This window comes from Leptonotus elevatus, chromosome 9, assembly GCF_054856555.1.
Source record: "Leptonotus elevatus isolate MCC_2025b chromosome 9, RoL_Lele_1.0, whole genome shotgun sequence".
Lineage (NCBI taxonomy): Eukaryota > Metazoa > Chordata > Actinopteri > Syngnathiformes > Syngnathidae > Leptonotus > Leptonotus elevatus.
Window position 1 is genome coordinate 7,315,647 of NC_141247.1, and position 18,181 is coordinate 7,333,827.

Below are 18,181 nucleotides of genomic sequence, written 5' to 3' on the forward strand. Positions count from 1 at the left end.
TCTTAAATGGCATGTTTTAAGGTTTCAATTAACTTTGAAAAAATTATATTGACAGAATTCCCACCTCTGGTAAAATGCATGTTCTATTGGGTTAAGGTCTGGTGACCGACTTGTCCAGTCTAAGAGCTTCCACTTGTTCACCCCCATTAAGTCCTGTGTTCTTGTGTGTCTAAATGTAAATGCCGTGAAATAAAAGCTGGAATTCTGAACTTTTGTCTTGTATTCATCGTTTGATCTGAAACCCAAGTGTCTTCAATAGACAACAAAAACAAAGGAATTTATCTTGCTGTTCCAATACTTTTGGAGGAGACTGTATAATAGATAAGGTACAAAATGACCATGCTTGTTTTCTTCCCATCTAGTCGTTTGTTAACATAAAACTTGCAGAAACAGTTTACAATGTGAAGTTAACTGCACAACAAAACCATTAATGCTTTTTTTGTAACAGATTAGATATGATTTTCTGTGGGATCCTTTTGTATGTGAATTGTGCTATGCCTTCTTGGCAGGAGCAGACCTCGGTCCCAATGAGTTTTTATTTTCGCGTTAAATAAAGGTTTTGATCATGATAACCATGACATGGCTAACTTTAATATTAATGTTATTGCTGTATTTAATGCTGAAGTAAAAAAACAACAACTGTACTTAAGTAGGCGTACCTGAAGCTCTGGTACAGCAGGACCCTTCTCTGCACATGTCCCTGTATATCTAGGTAGTGGGTATGGCAGGACCAGAGGATAAGGACTCAAAATAGTCCTAATATCACATGTTGGAGGCTGCACTTCTTCCCTGGACATAATGACCTGATCCAGAACCAGGAAATTGTTGTTTGGGGTCCAGACAGTGCGTGTTTGCGGCAGGAAAGGCGGGCGGTGGAACATAAGAGTCACTGACATTGCACCCAAAGTCACCAGGTCATAACTAAAGTGTCGGAAAAGTGAATTTAAAAAACAAGATTAGGAGAGGAAAAGGAAACAAGCTTTTGCATGTGTGTGAGTGTGTCCATTTTTGCACCTTCCATCCTGTCGACTGATGGTGTACCCGTACTCAGGATGCTGAGGGAAGGTGATGTTGACGCCAACCAAAGAAGAGCCATCTTGCAAAGCAACATTGCCTCGAATCACAGCAACACGACTGGCATAACAACGACAGAAAGCAGTTGGAGAAAATTATAAAAGGACACACAAGAGGTTAAGATGATAGCTTTGCAACGACAATGATTGTCTGAGAAGGGATGCATGTTGTGATGCGCTTGCCAAATGACAATGTGCTTTAGCAAAACGATTTGTGTAATTCTCAGTAAGTTTGATCAAACTTGTCATTGTGGACATGTAAGTCATTTTTGAATGATTATATTACATATATTGCATGTGTGCCATAAACTGCTCTCTACCCTCTCATGGGGTAAAAAACGACCTATTTTAGAAACCCTCTGATATTTTCAGTGTCATTACGACCAACGTTGTGTCTTTCTTTAATGGAGGCTGAGGCAGTGGCTAGTTGCACAGCAACGATGTCATGTAGGCCTACACAAATGCTTAATGATTTGTCATCATAATGTGTGTAACTGGAGGTTGTCAAGATTAACATATCCACTCAGTCATATATATACAAGATTAACATATCCACTCAGTCATATATATATATATATATATATATATATATATATATATACATATGCATATATATATATATGCATATATATACATATATGACAATTTAGACACTTCAGTTAACCTACTATGTATGGTTTTTGGACTGTGGGAGGAAACCGGAGAACCCGGAGAAAACCCACGCAGGCACGGGGAGAACATGCAAACTCCACCCATAGGCCAAAGCCCGGACTCGATGTCCCGTCCTAAGCGCTGTGAGGCGGATGTGCTAACCAGACAGTCACTGGTGAGACTGCCTCTTTAAATCTGTGCTGGCCAGTCCTCATCACATGCATGCATTTAACCGATAATTTAAGACCAGTACACTTAATTATCTTCTGCTCTTGTATTTTAACAATTGACGATCCAAGGACACAGTCATACAAAACAAATAAGGGAAGGACTTTGCATGCACATGGTGACCCAGACTCGCAAAGAGTAAACAAGCACATACCTGGTATCAAAGGGCACGTCTCCAGGGAGAGTGTGTGTGGCTGCTTTGCCAAGAAGAAAGTGTATGCGGTGGTAGAAACTGTGAGTGTGTGTATTAACTGGGGAAGGGGGTGCAGTTGGGGGCAATGGGCTCCGTTGCAACAGGGCCATGGGGTCAGCCGAGCCGCGGCACAGGGGGTCAGAGCCACAGCTTAGCTGCTCGCAACAGTCTGGATCCACACAGTCAATCAGACCATCTGATGTACACAGAAGCAATATCAAGAGATCACATTAAAATATATATACAGTATAATAATGAGATACCGTTTAACAACAATTTTTAAGACCAGCACTTACATTTGTGTTATTATATGACTATATTATTTTTGTAATTTGTCACTGGAGGTTAAAGCTAGTTAAAGCTACAATAACACTTTTGCATACAGTTTTCAAGAGGTATTTACTGTATATTGCACTTTATTAGAAGGGAAAAGATAGAAAGAGGATACCATAAAACCTCTGCCAGAAAAACTTCTGCACCTCCAGCCAATGAGGAGTTCAACAAAGAAGATGTAATCTGAGACAATGAACGTGCATCACCATTATCACAAAGATAAATCAAATTAGATTCTTTCATCAAGCCCGTTTTATATTGCTATAAATCAGGCATTTGTCGGCACAATTATTTGAATGTGAGCCATAAAAGTCCAGCGTAAACAATGGGCTGCTGATAAAAGCCAAAGCAGCAGGTAACAGGAGCCAGGCTGGCATTTGTGCTTCCTATTTCAGGCTTGTCTCTCAAAAGGCAGGAAGCAGTGCTGACATTTAAATGCATCTGACCACAGAGCAGAGAGCTAAAGGCCAACAATATTCTATTATAACCTCCTCCTACAAAGGTGGCCGAGTACAATAATTCATTTCCATACCATTCAACACTCCGGCTTGAAAGAACACAATTAATTGAATTTGCTACATCGTTGCCATTAAAAGGACAACGTTTGTAATTACTATGCATAGGTGGCAATTGAAATACACAAAGGAGCAAAGTATAGATTATAGTGCAATGCATATGAAGTGTAAATGTTTGAGTATGTCAGTCGGCTGCACTTCGTATGCAATGTTTTGTTTTTTTCTTCCAAATGGAAGAACCCTGTTCTCACTTCTGGTATTTTTTCATCTCTGTATAGCTTCAGAAACAAAACAATTGCTTCAAAAGACAGATATGTAAGCATTAGCAGTAAGAGCTATATCAGGGTTAGGGGAACCCTGGCCCTAGAGAGCCGCTGTCCTGCCTGATTTCCATGTCTTCCTCCATCAATACACCTGATTGATGAACAAGATCGTTATCAGGCTTCTACAGAGCTTGCTGATTAGCTGATCAGTTGAGTCAGTTGTGTTTGAGGAGAGAGACATGGAAAACAGGCAGGACAGTGGCTCTCGAGGACCAGGGTTCCCTATCCCTGAGCTATATTATGATATTTGAAAAGCCAGAGAGTGAAGTGGCTCGAGTGAAAAACTGGTAGCCTGAATGAGATCCGTGATACAGTATATTGCATGAGTTCTTTCTTTGCAATGTTCTCTCTGCAATAAGAGTAAAGGAATTTGATTATATTAAATTAAGTTCTTTAATTGATAGAAAGTTGAACAGGCATTGTACGGTTAGTATTTTTCATTGACTAGCTTCTGAAAAAAAAAAAAAATATATATATATATAAATATACAGTAGGGCAGACAGTCTATCACTAACCACTATGTGTATGAAAAGCACTTTTAAGACAATTCATATACTATACTATATCGTATTAAATATGGATGGGCGAGTACTATGGGGCCGATACCTGAGCCATATTTCAAGGTATCGGTACTCGTGTCGGCCAATAACAGTATTGGCCTCTCCCTTTTATGGTCGTTTTACAATCAGGAACTAGAAATTAGAAGAATAGAAAATTTCCATTAATTAATGATCTAATCACCACTTTCCCCTACTCTCCTATTCACCATGATCGCCGATCAGCCGATCATCATTTGCCCGTGATGCATTAACACTCCATTGCGCTGATTTCTACGTACGCCCACATCAATATCTGAAAATATAAAAATTTAGCGCACCAATGTTTTGTATTTTACTTTATAAAACCTTGATCCAAGGTCACTTTCTGATAATTTCAACTTTCTCTTACCGGCTATTGTTCTGCATTTGCCATGGTGTTTTTGGTGCAAAGTTAGCATTGCCATAAGTGGTAAATCAGATGCAAATTGCATTCAGCTGTCAAACTTTGTGGGTGTGTTTGCACTTGTATATAATTGGAGCAATATTCTTTAAGAGGGAGAAAACTGATGCAGTGTTGATGGATGCAGTGTATTTTTAGTCGACTTGGCCCTGAATAGATCTAGTGTGGCGGCCGTGGTTCAGGGTGTAGAGACGGTCGTTCAGTAACCAGAAGGTCAACTGTTCGATCCCCGCTCTCCTCAAGTCGTGTGTCGTTGTGTCCTTGGGCAAGGCACTTCACACACATTGCCTCCAGTGCTAATCACACTGGTGTATGGAAGGTGCGAATGTTTGGTGGTGGTCGGAGGGGCCGTGGGCGCACACTGGCAGCCACGCTTCCATCAGCCTGCCCCAGGGCAGCTGTGGCTATTTAAGTAGCTTCCCGCCACCACAGTGTGAATGTGTGAGCGCATGAATAATGCAACCACTGTGAAGTGTCTTTGAGTGTCCAAAAAAGCGCTATATAAATCTAATGCATTATTATTATTATTTAAAAAAATAATTTACCATTCAAATAAAGTTGTCCAGTAAATTTATTACATACCGCTTTCATTGGTACATTTTAAGTGTGAAATTCCTTTATACGTACCTTTACAACATTGATAATAAAAAATAAAATAAAATGTGTAAGTGTTTTGTTGTTTTTTTAACCTATGGCTCTCTGGGCAGGGTGTGGAGAGGATGTTAAATGTATTTATATATTTTATCCCAGCAGGTGTTATGCATATCAGATATTTAGCTGCGAGAAGACAAAACATTTAAATGCACACCCACACACAAACTCTTAAGCAATGACCAATAGGACTCCACAGGCTTCGCAGCAGGACTGGGACAACGCAGAGAGGAAGTGAAGGAAGGACAATGAAGCGGATTCTTTTTGGCTATTGAATTAAAGGAAAGGAGTGCAAGGAAGACAGAAATAAAAGAGGTAACAAAGACAGAATAGAGATAGAAAATGATAGATGGTGATAGAATGTCACCTCCGTCGTTGTCTGTTCCATCACTGCAGTCAGTTTCCATGACAACACTGCATCCAGGCCCGCTCCATCCAGCCTGGCAGACGCAGCGCCAGCCACTCTGCTCCAGGGTACAGCGCCCGTGCCCGCTGCACAACCCTGGGCAGCCATCTGAAGATGACACACATACACACACACACACACAGTCATTGGAATGTGTTCAAAATTTGGAATACTTGTTATGAATAAAAATAATTAAAAACTACCTTTCACAACAATGTCCAAATCATGAGCAACTGCGGAGGAAAGAAGTGACAATGACACCATTTCCCAATCCAAATATCACAACGAATAATTAAAATCTCCCACGTGCGCTCACCAATGTTGCAGTGTTCTCCCTCCCAGCCGGGTTGGCAGATGCAAGTCCCATCGTGGCACTGGCCGTGTTCTTCGCAACGAGGATGGCACGCTCTCTGGTCACACAACACGCCGAGCCAACCCTCCTCACACTGGCACTGGCCCTCTGAGCAAACACCATGACTGCCACACGGCACTGGGCACAGCTCTGCCAGCGAGGTAGGTGGGGGTGCGGGGGCGAGACAAGCGTGTTAGTGTGAGAGGAGAAAATAATGGGCCAAGCAGATGGAGACAATTACGAATTGACAGAAAAAGTCAGAGTTGCATTGAATATGGAGGGAAAACAAAGTTTATTGTAATTCAGATTTCAGGCAGAAGCTTCACTTAATGGTAGGAGGAATAATGTTTTTTTTCCCCACAATTTTCTGTTCTCTAAAACAGTGGTTCTTACTTAACCTGGGTTTGATCAAATCCCAGGGGTTCGATGAGTCAGGCTCAAGGGTTTGGTGGAGGTCAAGACATATGCCTGACTCAAATGTTTCGTAATGATACACCCCACTTGGCCATCTTTGGCTGCAGGTGATCATGCTACATTGTGGCCTATACTGTATGTGCTGTAGGGAATTTGGTGTGCCCAGCTGTGATGGTACATTGTGTGATTTCCTTATTATTGTAATCCCTTCATACTAACTATGTCAAGCAAAAAAAGAAAGTGGTGAGATATACGATAGAAATTCACATGTATAACGGAATGTATGGTGTTCCACAGGGTTAAATTCTGGGCCCTCTGCTGTTTTGGTTAATTCTTAATATAAAATAGGGGTGGTTGTTTTAAAGTGCTCTAAACATAGTTGAGTTGAGTAACAGGACTTGGCGTCCTAACTGCGTGATTTGCTATGTCAAGTTGAGCAACTTTAGTCTAGCACAGCTATATTGCAAAACTAGGATTCGATGTAAAGGCTACTCTCCCCGTTCGTTTTATTCACCAGTAAGCCCTATGGCTTGAATTTTTTGGGGGGGATCATATTTTATTTTTCAATAAAGAAGAGTTCGATGAATGCACATAGGAAACTGGTGGGGTTCAGTACCTCCGACAAGGTTAATAACTACTAGAAGAGTGAATAGAGCCATAACAAACAAATGACTCATATTTGCACTGCATTTCAAAACCCAAAGGCCTGAAATCCAGCTCTTGGCAGACATGTTAAAACATTTTCTTCCTGTCCTCTGTTTGATTTTCTGTATCCAATTTCTCAACAATCGTTTTATTCCTTACCTCGTCTTGCTTGTCTATTTTACTTTTCCACTCTCTACAGAGGAAAAAAATGTCATCTGTGAGTAAAGCGAGCAAAGTGCTAGAGGCTCACAAAGACCACTTTACCTAGCCGCACTAAGAAGTAATTTTAATTTAAATATACATTGCACAGAGAGGGTGGGAAAAGAGGATTAAATTAGTTTTCAACTCTCTATTAGAGTTACATTTAGATATGCTTGGGCACGAATGGAGAATTGTAGTGTTCTTTTTCATAAAGACATCATAGAGAGTGGATTCGTGCTTGCATCATAGATAGATATTCAGATATTCAGCCATGGTCTGTCATTGTGACGGCGTACGGTATATCACAGTAATAAGGCGTCCACACTCTTCAGGGCAAGTGCTAATGCCAATTGCCCATAAATCATCTTTGCCAAGACCAGTATTAACTTTATGTGGTGGAAAGCCTTAAAACGGACATTTGCCATCTGTCAAAGGACACTGTAACGAGGACAAAGATGAGGTGTGTACCACACGCTATAATTTCAACATTGTTGAATACCCTGTTACTGTGTTTGTCTTTTGATGGTGAATGTTATGCGCAGGCAGAGCATTGAAGGCATTTCAGTTTGAAAAAAATCTCAAACAACTTTATTGGAAAAAAAAATCATGAAAGTATTTATTTGGCACGATTAAATGCCAAGTTTCTCCAATTTACATTCTTGGAGCAGCCTTGATTGAAAAATAGCTTCCTTTTTTCCATCTCTTACATCTTTGTTCTTCCATCATCTAAAGTAGCTGAAAGAAATTTGTGTGATTGCACTTTCAGCGTACTATCCACTATAAAGTGGTTGCACTGCCTCAATCATGAGCATACACATTGGCCACAAGATACAACGGCACAATAGAGCAGCATCAAATGTTTTACATTTACAAAGATAATAATTATTTTGATAGGAACTAATCAGTTTCTTGTCAACCAATATCAATCACCATGTTCGTTATAGAGAACATTTAGATGAATTCATCCCCTTTACTTGCTCACTGTAGCCTGAGAAGCCACACCCATTATTTTTTAAAGAAACTGTGTCTAGGTCTTGGTTCAAAACGAACTGTGCAATCAAGTTTGTTTATTTGCAGTGACATATTTTCCAAGAGCAACATCATCTTCAGCGGCGGAAGTCCATCCTCATAACGTTCAAAATGGCGTGCACGAGAGATACAATAGTTTTCACATTGCATCATTAAAACTCCAGCACTGCAAGCATTTATTCCAAAAGAAAAAAAAGTGTCCCAATCACAGATATATATGAATGGACTAACAATGCGGCTTACGCTGCCACTCACTAAGGCTGCCTAACTTGAATATGCTATTTCTCTCTGGTGTTTTCACATGATATTTTCTGTCTCTGGCAAAAACGTCACTGTGAATGCCATACAGTTTTACTAATATGATGGGGAGAAGCTCTTCGTGCACATTTCATGCGATTACACAATCTGTTGCGCCATTTTGTAAGGGTGTCTGAATGTCCAAAATAAAAAAAGTGGTACATTCAAACTTACCCACAATGCACTTGGAAAAATACCGAACATCAGACGCATATTTAGCCCATTTTTGGGGGTGCTTCATCATATATATAGATAGATAATATATATACATATAAACAATAGAGTTTAAAAGTAATATTTAAACAACAAAAATACAGTACACCCCCCCATTTGACTCAAAATGGTTTGATCCACCTGGACCCCTTCACCCTCTGCTTTTGCAGAGAAACGGAGCACGTTGTCCTCCAAGAGTCCAGTGAGTCACGGCATGTCTGTCTAGTTGAGTGAAAGTGTTCCTTAATTTCACCAGGATATGTGAAAAGTTCCTTACCTCCTACCACTCAACACCAACACATTATTTTCATTACTAATCTGCTTTTTTTGCTCCTCAATCATATTGCTATTTGCTAATGAGGGAAACAAGTGTTAATATTCATGTCTACATGTCGTGCTGCTATTGGTTATCTTACATGTGTGGCGTGCGTGCGTGGTGTGTGTTTGTGTCTGCACAGAAAAAAGTAGCCTAATGAAGTAGGTCTTGGACACAAGATTGTTTTTCAGCAAACAAAAACTCCATTTTGAGGTATTTGTATTAAAGACAAGATGTGAAAAGGCAGACACAAACAGTACTTAAGTCAATTTGTTTTGTTAAATATGTTTTATATGATGGGTCTACACCATACACATACTTGTACATGCGTTATTAATATTATTTTGTAGATTCTAGCATATTTTTTTTTTGAAGTGTATGTTAATGTATATGTTTTTTTATAACAGTACAGACAAGTATAGTCAAACAATAAACATTCTGTATTAAGTTAATGTCTGTTAATATATTTTATATATCAAGAGTTTCATTTAAAAGAAAAATTCAAAAACAAGTCCAATGTCCATTTTTGTTAATTCTCACTCTAAACTGTGTGGAGCTGGTTTACGCCAGAGACATGCATACGGTTAATGCGGCGTATGTTGAGGAGCTGTTATATTAAAAAATAAATTAGTGTTGGGGAATGTTTATATTTTAAGTCCTTTTTGCCTTTGCATAATTTTTATTCGATTCGGTTTACTCATTGACTTCCCATGCAATTTTTGAAGTGGAAAGTACAGTGCCCCCAAACCACGGCAAGCTACTTATCATTATTGTCTGTTTGGTTAGGTTGATGGCGACTGTGACTGGTGGTTTCCAGGCTAGGATCACAGTTGATTGTATTGCTAAATCAAATGTATCTGTGAGCATGCAGTGGATATAAAAAGTCTAAATACTGCCTGTTTAAATGCCACTTTTTTTTTAACTGATTACAAATATTTTCTCTCATCCTTAATGTGACCCTATAACCAGTACAGTCAATTGAATACAATTTAATATTTCAGAGTGGAAGTAAAATTAAACTACTGAGATAATATGGTTGGGTGCACACCCTGGCAATGATGACCAATTACAAACACTTGTTAACCCTATAAAGCCAAGCGTATAATAACAAGACATTTTGAGCCCTCTATTTCACGAGTATAATGTTTTTTTCCTCATTAAAACTCTGACGTGCATTGCACGGACAATCCATTAGAGGGCAGCGCCACCCAGCTAATGGCTTTTTCAGCGATCTTGCAAGATCGCCCCAATTGAGAAAAGAGAGACCGATACTTAAATGTTCTTTCTGATTTTGGGAAATACTAATATGTTTGATATGCCTGTTTATTATTATATTTTTGACTGTTATAAATGTACAAATTTAAAGCATTGTGACCAAATGTATCAAATATGACCCAAAACAAAAGTCTTATGTAGAAGTTGGTTTTCTTTTCTTTTCTTTTCGTTTGTTTCTTCAAAAGGACCAACACATTTACAAAGACTGAATTTTCTCTCATATATTTCATGGTTCAGTCTTTATAGGGTTAATTAAATGACAGTTGCCACTATTTAAACTACTATACCTCTGATTAACCCCAAATAATGTTGCAACACCAGTAAAGACAGTCACATCCCTAGCTATATGAGGGTGTGCATACTTGTGCAACCACACTATCACAGTTTTCTGGAAATATTTCTGTCAATTGAATTGTACAAGTTAGAGGTCACATTTATGGTGAAAAAAAAGTTTTACAATCTGATGTATCTAAGTTTTCTCATATCACAAAAACCTTGACTTTTCATCTCATCTGTATGTGCACACAACACAAACCAGTATCATAAAATGGCTGCTATCCAAATTCTCTTCAAGGCTAGAAATTGAATCTGGAAAGAGCACCCGTGCCACTTGACCACTGATAAATGCGTGTACAATTGCATATTTCTGTTCTGCCTGAAAATCCAATTGATGTTTTACCGATGTAGCAGTCGGGTCCTGTCCAGTTGGGCTGGCAAGCGCAGGTGTCTGACTCAGGGAGGTAGGTGCCATGTCCCGAACACTGCTCCTGACAGGCTGGCAACGGGTCATCACAGCTCACTCCTGCCCAGCCTGGAGAGCACACACACTCCCCGCGGACACACACGCCATGTCCACCACACTGAGGGTCTACGCAGTCCACTGCAGACAAAGAGAGGACAAATGTCCGAGTTTGGGGGGAAGGGGAGTCGTTAAGTGTCCGAGTGTGCCTGTCTAATTATAATCATCAGTTCACTGAGTATGAAAGCAGTGTTCTTTGCATCCCATCCAGGAGTTAACCGCCCTAGCTACAATCCCTGTATCTGTTCCACAACATTACATTTCATAGGACACTTAAAACCCGGGCTTTGATAAGGGGTGAAATGGCCTGGTTGAAATCTGCATGTGCGGGTGGTCAGTGTTAGTGTGTGTAATTACAGCTCCGAGCGCCGAGCCAAAGCTCAGCACAACGCCTCAGCACAGCTTAGCTCGGCTCTGTTGTTCAAGGTCAAACACGTGATTCAGTCTTCAGTCTCTGCAGGCGATGTGTTACAGTACGCGGCTGCTTTGGAACATTGTGCTGAGAGGTTACAATTAAGTATAGCATTAAGCTACGAATAATGCCGCTTTGCTATTCTTAGAATTGTTGGTTATACAATGGAGACATGCAAAATTATACATGACTGTACACACAATGAGAATCACTATCACAAAAAGAGCAACTCATAATACACTATAACGTTTTATTATTTTTAGCCCAACCTTGCTTAGACAAGGAATGCCACAGCTTTGAATCAATAATGATTCTTCAAATAAGGAATGATTGATATCCTTGGTGCACTGAGCAAACCCCCCCCCCCCCCCCAAAAAAACCCAACAACATTCTCCTCAAATTTTTTTGCTTACCGTATTTTTCACACTATAAAGGGCACTACATTATAAGGCGTATAGAATAGTAGTGGCTGGGGTTGCGTTGGAGCTTACTTAACCAATATTGATCCACATATAAGGCATATTATAAGGCGCACTGCTGTTTTTGGAGAAAAATTATAGGCTTCTAGGTGAGAAAATTATAGGCTTCTAGGTGAGAAAATTATAGGCTTTTAGGTGCGCCTTATAGTGCGGAAAATACAATATTGTTTTTACACGCACTTTGCATGCAAACCAAACCAATGTACTTGTATAAGAGAATGCCAGTAAAGCGTATTGTTTAGCAGGGAGTATGGTTCAGGACAATAAATGATTGTCACACATTTACTGTATATAATTGTTCGTGTAACACAATGTTAGCATGATGAAGCATTGCAGCATGTTGTGTTTGTCACACTATTTACCATTCTGCCTATTTTCGTAGCCTGGACTCGACAAGAAAAAAACATGTCATGGTTGTGTCACACATTTTTGACAAGCTATATAAAAGCACACTTACAAACATGTTTTTAGGAAATGGCATTTCTACAAGTGTGGATTACTGCCTGTTAACCAGTTTTAAGTAGGTGTTGTGACAGTAATTTACCTAGAAATGAATGTGGTGCCTTTTTTTCATTTATATTAAGTTTGAAATATCGACATGGCCTTTAAAAATGGTTTCTATGGTTACCATAGTGAAAGCAGACGTTTATTCATGGTGCTCGCCTTCCGGCGTATTCACAAGAGAATTGTACATCCGGGCAAGTAAGTACATAGTGTCAGCCTCTATGTGACAATTACGTTGCATTAACAACACACCATTTATATTTGCCCTATACCTACTGGAGACAACTGTGTCAGTGAAGGGGAGGTTTAAGGAATGCACTTTTGCTTGATTTGGAAACGGCAGCAATAACTGGAGCAAACTGGCTTGCATAGTTTTGTGTTATAGATTATTTTAAAATGTGCATGTATCAATTTTTTTACTTCTGACATCACAAATAGAAAGTCATCACAAGTACTGTTTGATGTAGGACTGGCTGTAAATGGCTGCCAGCTGGGGCAGGAAATTGGGTTGATGACAGCAGTTTACCAAAAAAAAAACACATACACAACATAACCTCATTCCTCCTTCAACCCCCCCCCCCCCCATGCTGTGAGGATAATTACAATCATACACACATTCAATTTGTGTTTATATCCTCCAGTTAATATAAAACTCATCCACATGCTAGTAACTTCATGGGCCAGTTCCTTACACTTACCCTAAAGTCAAATGCCTATCCAACTCATTAACACAATTTCGATAATCATAAATAAACCACCTATAAAGTGCACATCTGTTTATTTATTATTTGGGGACTGTGGAATCTTTGGCTGAGGAAAGTTAATGGTTTGGGGTATTTGCAGCAAACTCAATCTTAACTTTTTTATTTTATTTACACAATTCTAAATAAATAATAATCGTTTTTCAGCCATTTATCTTGCCATTTATCTTGCCATAACAAGTTCCAACAAATAAACCTAATCTTCACGCAAACGCCGAAACACACATAAACCTCATATCATACATTTACTATATACATTTTAAACTGACACAAAAAGAAATATTGCAGGCATAAAATGTATAGAATAATGTACTTATTTTAGTTTCTGTGCACCTTTAAGGGGCGGGGCCTGGTGGGGTGGAACGTGACATTGATGAGTGTCTTGGCATAAATTGTGGTAAGTGCTTAAATATGTGTTTTACTGTTCTTCCAGCATTCAAAACCTTGCTGAGAAGTGCATCGGCAAGTGTGACTGCTTTTCCATTTGAAACCTCCTATGTCAAACTTTGGTCAATTAAGTATTTTTTTTCCACAAATCAATACTATAACCATGGTACACTACAGGGTACAGCACTACCCGTTTGTGTTATTTGTTTATTTTTATTTGATCAACAATTTTTCTATTATTATTATTATTATTATGATTATTATTAATATTATTATTACATGTTTTAGAAGGGAGATAATGGCTTGAATTTCTAGATTTTGAAGTCTCATTTAATAGATTTGGCAATGAGTTTACTTTTATTTTTTAACACAAATTTTGCAGGGTTGTTATTAACTACATTTTTTGCTGTGCTGTGTCAAAACAACAAGGCATTTATTTTCACTGTACTGGGACTCAAAGCAACCCGAGTCACTCATACTTGGTTGCGTTACCGATAAGGACCAGTGACGTGTTTTCGCAACGTGTTCTGTAATAATCAACAGTGAAAATGGGCAATGTCATCAAAGTCATAACAAGGCTGAAAATGTGTATTCGGTGTAAATGTTTAGTTGTCACTGTCTTACCTAGTTCACAGTTGACTCCCTTGTAGGCTGGGCTGCATATGCAGATGCCGTGTATGCAGGAGCCATGATTGGAGCAGGTGGGGTCGATACACTGACCTTCCTCCACATTACACTCTGCTCCCTTCCAACCAGTCAGGCACACACACCTTCCCTTCTCATACACGCCGTTACCGCTGCACAACACAGGGCACGAATCTGTAACAGGACAAACACAGATTACAGCCACGTGAAAAGACACACATGGTACTGCAGTATATTAGCTGGGAGACCGCAGTAACCCAGTGTGAGAGGGACCACACACTCTTATCTCAGCCGCTGCACGGATTCAGCAAATCCTCAAACAGTCTTAGTCTCATACACACTCATACGTAGACACACACAAAATAACACACCTACACGCGCACACACACGCATCCAGCTTATCACTCACGCTGTTTCAATTTACTCAAGCACCACCTGAGCCCGGCTACCACGGCAACACAAGAATTGGAGAAAATCCCCCCAACGTCACCTCACTTGCTTTGAACAGGCCGTGAAAACAATTGTGAAAACGAAAAGATTAGGAACGAGAGCATTAGGCTTTTATAAAATGAGGAGCTCTCTTCATGCAGAGATGGAGAGCTGTGCGGCAACCAGCCACGTAGGCACTGACAGGTACCCTCTAACCCCCCACCCCCCCCACCCCCACGCACACCCACACACACACCATCACCTCAATGTTGCTAAAAGAGAGGCATGACAGGTAGACACTTCAAATTGTTTTCAATGAAGATTTACAACTAACGCTTTTTTTTTTTCTGGGCTTATTTGAACTGAAAACCTTTTGCACATTATATATGTGGGCCTATGTTGTCTTGTTTGATCCTTTTGTAAATATAACCCACTGCTCTCTGCAGCAATAAACGCGCATTTCACTTTTTACAACTCTTGTCATAACTTTTTGAACAACAACAAATATCACAATGCAACCAAATGAGCAACAATGAGAGGAGCATATGAATAAATGATGCATGTAAATAAATCATCATGGGAGACAATATCAGAGCACCTGTTTCAATACAATGAGGCAGACACACGTTTTACAATTTAGAAAACAATATGGGGAGGGGCAGAGGAAGAAGATTGGAAGCAAAGGCAGAGAAAACCAGAGGAGAAGATTACATTTCACAACAGGGAGTGAGAAAAAGAAACACAGACAACCAAGTAAAAGTCTGAATAAAAAAGGATGATATACTTATTTAATACAGTTACAATACTTGGTTGCTTGGTTTATTTAACTATATTTCATGAGGTGGCTTGTTTTTAGGTTATTAAAATATTCTTTACTTGACACCATAGGACACAACCAAACTGGCGACTCCTAGCTGCGAACGCTCATTAAGCAACATTGTAGATGCTGTCCAATGAGTACCCAGCACTTTTTAGTAATCCTGAGGTCGGGTAAAAAAAAAAAAAAAAAAAAAAAAAAGAATAATATATATAATAGTAATTTCCTCTAATCTAGATGTAGAAGTAGTGGACGGGCAGAGTGAGAGCCCATTAATTTGCGCAGCAGATTCTTTGTCATGCTGTGATTATAGAAAATATTGCACAGACCTTGGCGGCTTGGCTTTGTACTCATTTCACTTCATTTCTCTTTGCCAATTCCGCATAGACATTTTGAAGCAAATGCGAGTCAGAGGTGGCTGGCATTTAAGTCACCATATTGCTTAATGTGAAAAATGTGATGGAAGGAATCCTCAAAGAACTGCTGACAGACAGACAGACAGGGTAAAAGTCATACACTCTTTAAAATTACTATTTTAAATAACCTCCGCAGATGGAATTTTCAGTCTCTAGAGCAGTTCTTTTTCAAAACACATTGACCCGTTGTAAGAAAATAAACTGAATTGAGTAATGCGTAATGTAAATAGATGCCCTTAGAATCAAAATACTTAACAGATTAGAAGTGTTATTATTTGTTGTTTTGTTTATATTAATACCTAGTACAAAGCGTACGGCATGTTTGAACATTTTGGTTATTTTCCGTTATAAACAGTATCATTGACATTTCTAGCCCATTTTTGTGGGTGCTCAAGGACCTCTAAATTGAATCCCAGCTCCCCTAAAATGTAAGAGATTATTTGTTTATTTCTATAATGTGTCCTTTGTAGACAAACTAGGGAAGTGTATAAACATGGAGTACTTTGTTGAAACGAAATACAGCGGTTCTTAACCAGGTTTGATCGAACCCCAGGGCTTCAGTGAGTCAGTCTCAGCGGTTCGGCGGAGGTGTACCCGAATCAAAAATGATTTGTTAATATACTCCCCGCTTGGCCTATCTGTGCTGCAGGGAATTTGGTGGGCTCAGTAGTCGACTTGTGATGGTACATCATATGATTTGTTTATTATTGTAATCCCTTCTTACCATGACGAGCAAAAAAAGAAAGTGGTCGGATGGATATGTGCAATATGAATGTATGGTGTTCCACAGGGTTCAATTCTGGGCCTCTGCTGTTTTCATTGTATCTGTTGCCCCTGGGTTACAATCTTAAGAAAACAGCAGTGGATGTTGAGTTGAGTTGAGTGATGTGAGTCATCGTTCTTACTGCATGATTTGCAATGCCAAGATGAGCAATTAGCAAACAGCACAAGCTATCTTGCAAAACTAAAAGAAGAATACAAGAATACACTGTTTTCTGAATTCAAGGTGAAGAGAGCCAGAATCCACAAAAAGGTTTCAGGTGGTCAGGTAGATGTTTGAGAACTAATTCTCATTTACAAACATGACCTGGACATTGTCCTCTGTTTGAATTGGAATAAGAGAAGCTAGCTAGCTGTTATGTCCTGTTAAAATAAAATATATAAATTATATTCAAATGATATGTACAAAATGATTAATTTGATCTTACCTGGCCAGGAGCTCATCACTCCTAAATCTCTGGCTCAAGAGCCACCCCTGTACAGTATGTAGCATTGTTTGTATATGTGTTTACAAGCTTGTAACATTCACGGTGACATACACCATTAAGACAATTTTATTTAGGCATCAATCTGAATAACACATACAATTTTTGTTTATGTTTCATTGTAAACCCCTGAATTCAGAGGGCTTGAATTTTTGTTTGGCTATATGACAGTTTTTTTTTTTTTTTAACAGCAGAATTACAAATGGCCATTCACTCACCTATTCATTTGAAACTACCATTGTCAGACAATTGGGAGTCTCAACCGATAATGCAAACGATAGTCACACGTTACACAACATTTTCAAATGTGTTTGCTGACCTTTGGCACAGTTAGGACCCATGAATCCAGCAAAGCAGTGGCAGCGTCCAGCAACACATTCTCCATTTCCGTTACATCCTTTGGTGCAGCCGTCTATTGTGTCTATGCAACAACATACACAGACATCATTCATGTTTTCATTTATTCAAGACAATCAAGGCAGAAAAGAAGAAAATAATCCACATGCAACTCCATCAACTGGCATACAGTAGCATTTTGTTATTGAATGAAATATGTGATAAGCAATGGATGGCTCCCCAGACACAGAAGCTGTATTAGATTAGCCTGATCCAGCTGCTATCACTCTCTGGAGACTGGCCAAGCACTCACTTACTCTGTGTTGCACTAAGCACATTATGTTGCATTACTGGTTGCAAACACGCTGCACCGCACATTTACATACATCCGCGCTTCATCATCAAACTGTTTACAAGAACACAATTTGGAACGAGATTGAAGAACACAGAATGTGACGTTGTGAATGACCTAGTTAGTCAACAACAGATTATTGTTGAATGTTACTGCTGGAACACATGTATGCAGAGGACAGTAAATTGACTTTGTTGCTAAGAAGATTGTAATGTCCAGAATGTGTTTAGGTAACGATGCAGCCAGTATGGGTTCAGTTCCCATTCGGTGACAGTGAGTGTGAATGATTGTCAGCGGCCTGGCAGCTAATACAGGGTTACTTTTCCGGCCTCAATGCAAATTCCATAACATTAATTATTTATCTGAACATCTCTAAACTGGTGGGGATAGTAGATAGCAGTCTTTGTTCAGGTTGAAATGCTTCCTTCTCCTCAAGAAAAACGGTGGGCACATGCATCTATTAAT

General features: G+C 39.3%; 1 protein-coding gene across 3 annotated transcripts in view; it reads right to left on the reverse strand.

Moving 5' to 3' along the window:
- tenm1 (teneurin transmembrane protein 1) overlaps positions 1-18,181 on the reverse strand; it is a 242,043-nt gene that overhangs the window by 84,807 nt on the left and 139,055 nt on the right. For all 3 annotated transcript variants that reach the window (XM_086085243.1, XM_086085242.1, XM_086085241.1), the window contains 9 exons: positions 17,348-17,449; positions 14,081-14,275; positions 10,794-10,994; positions 5,689-5,874; positions 5,576-5,605; positions 5,334-5,480; positions 2,107-2,341; positions 1,015-1,134; positions 660-921 (listed from right to left, as the gene is read on the reverse strand). In XM_086085243.1, coding sequence (XP_085941369.1) covers positions 660-921; positions 1,015-1,134; positions 2,107-2,341; positions 5,334-5,480; positions 5,576-5,605; positions 5,689-5,874; positions 10,794-10,994; positions 14,081-14,275; positions 17,348-17,449 — 1,478 coding nt within the window. The remainder of the gene's footprint in view (positions 1-659; positions 922-1,014; positions 1,135-2,106; positions 2,342-5,333; positions 5,481-5,575; positions 5,606-5,688; positions 5,875-10,793; positions 10,995-14,080; positions 14,276-17,347; positions 17,450-18,181) is intronic.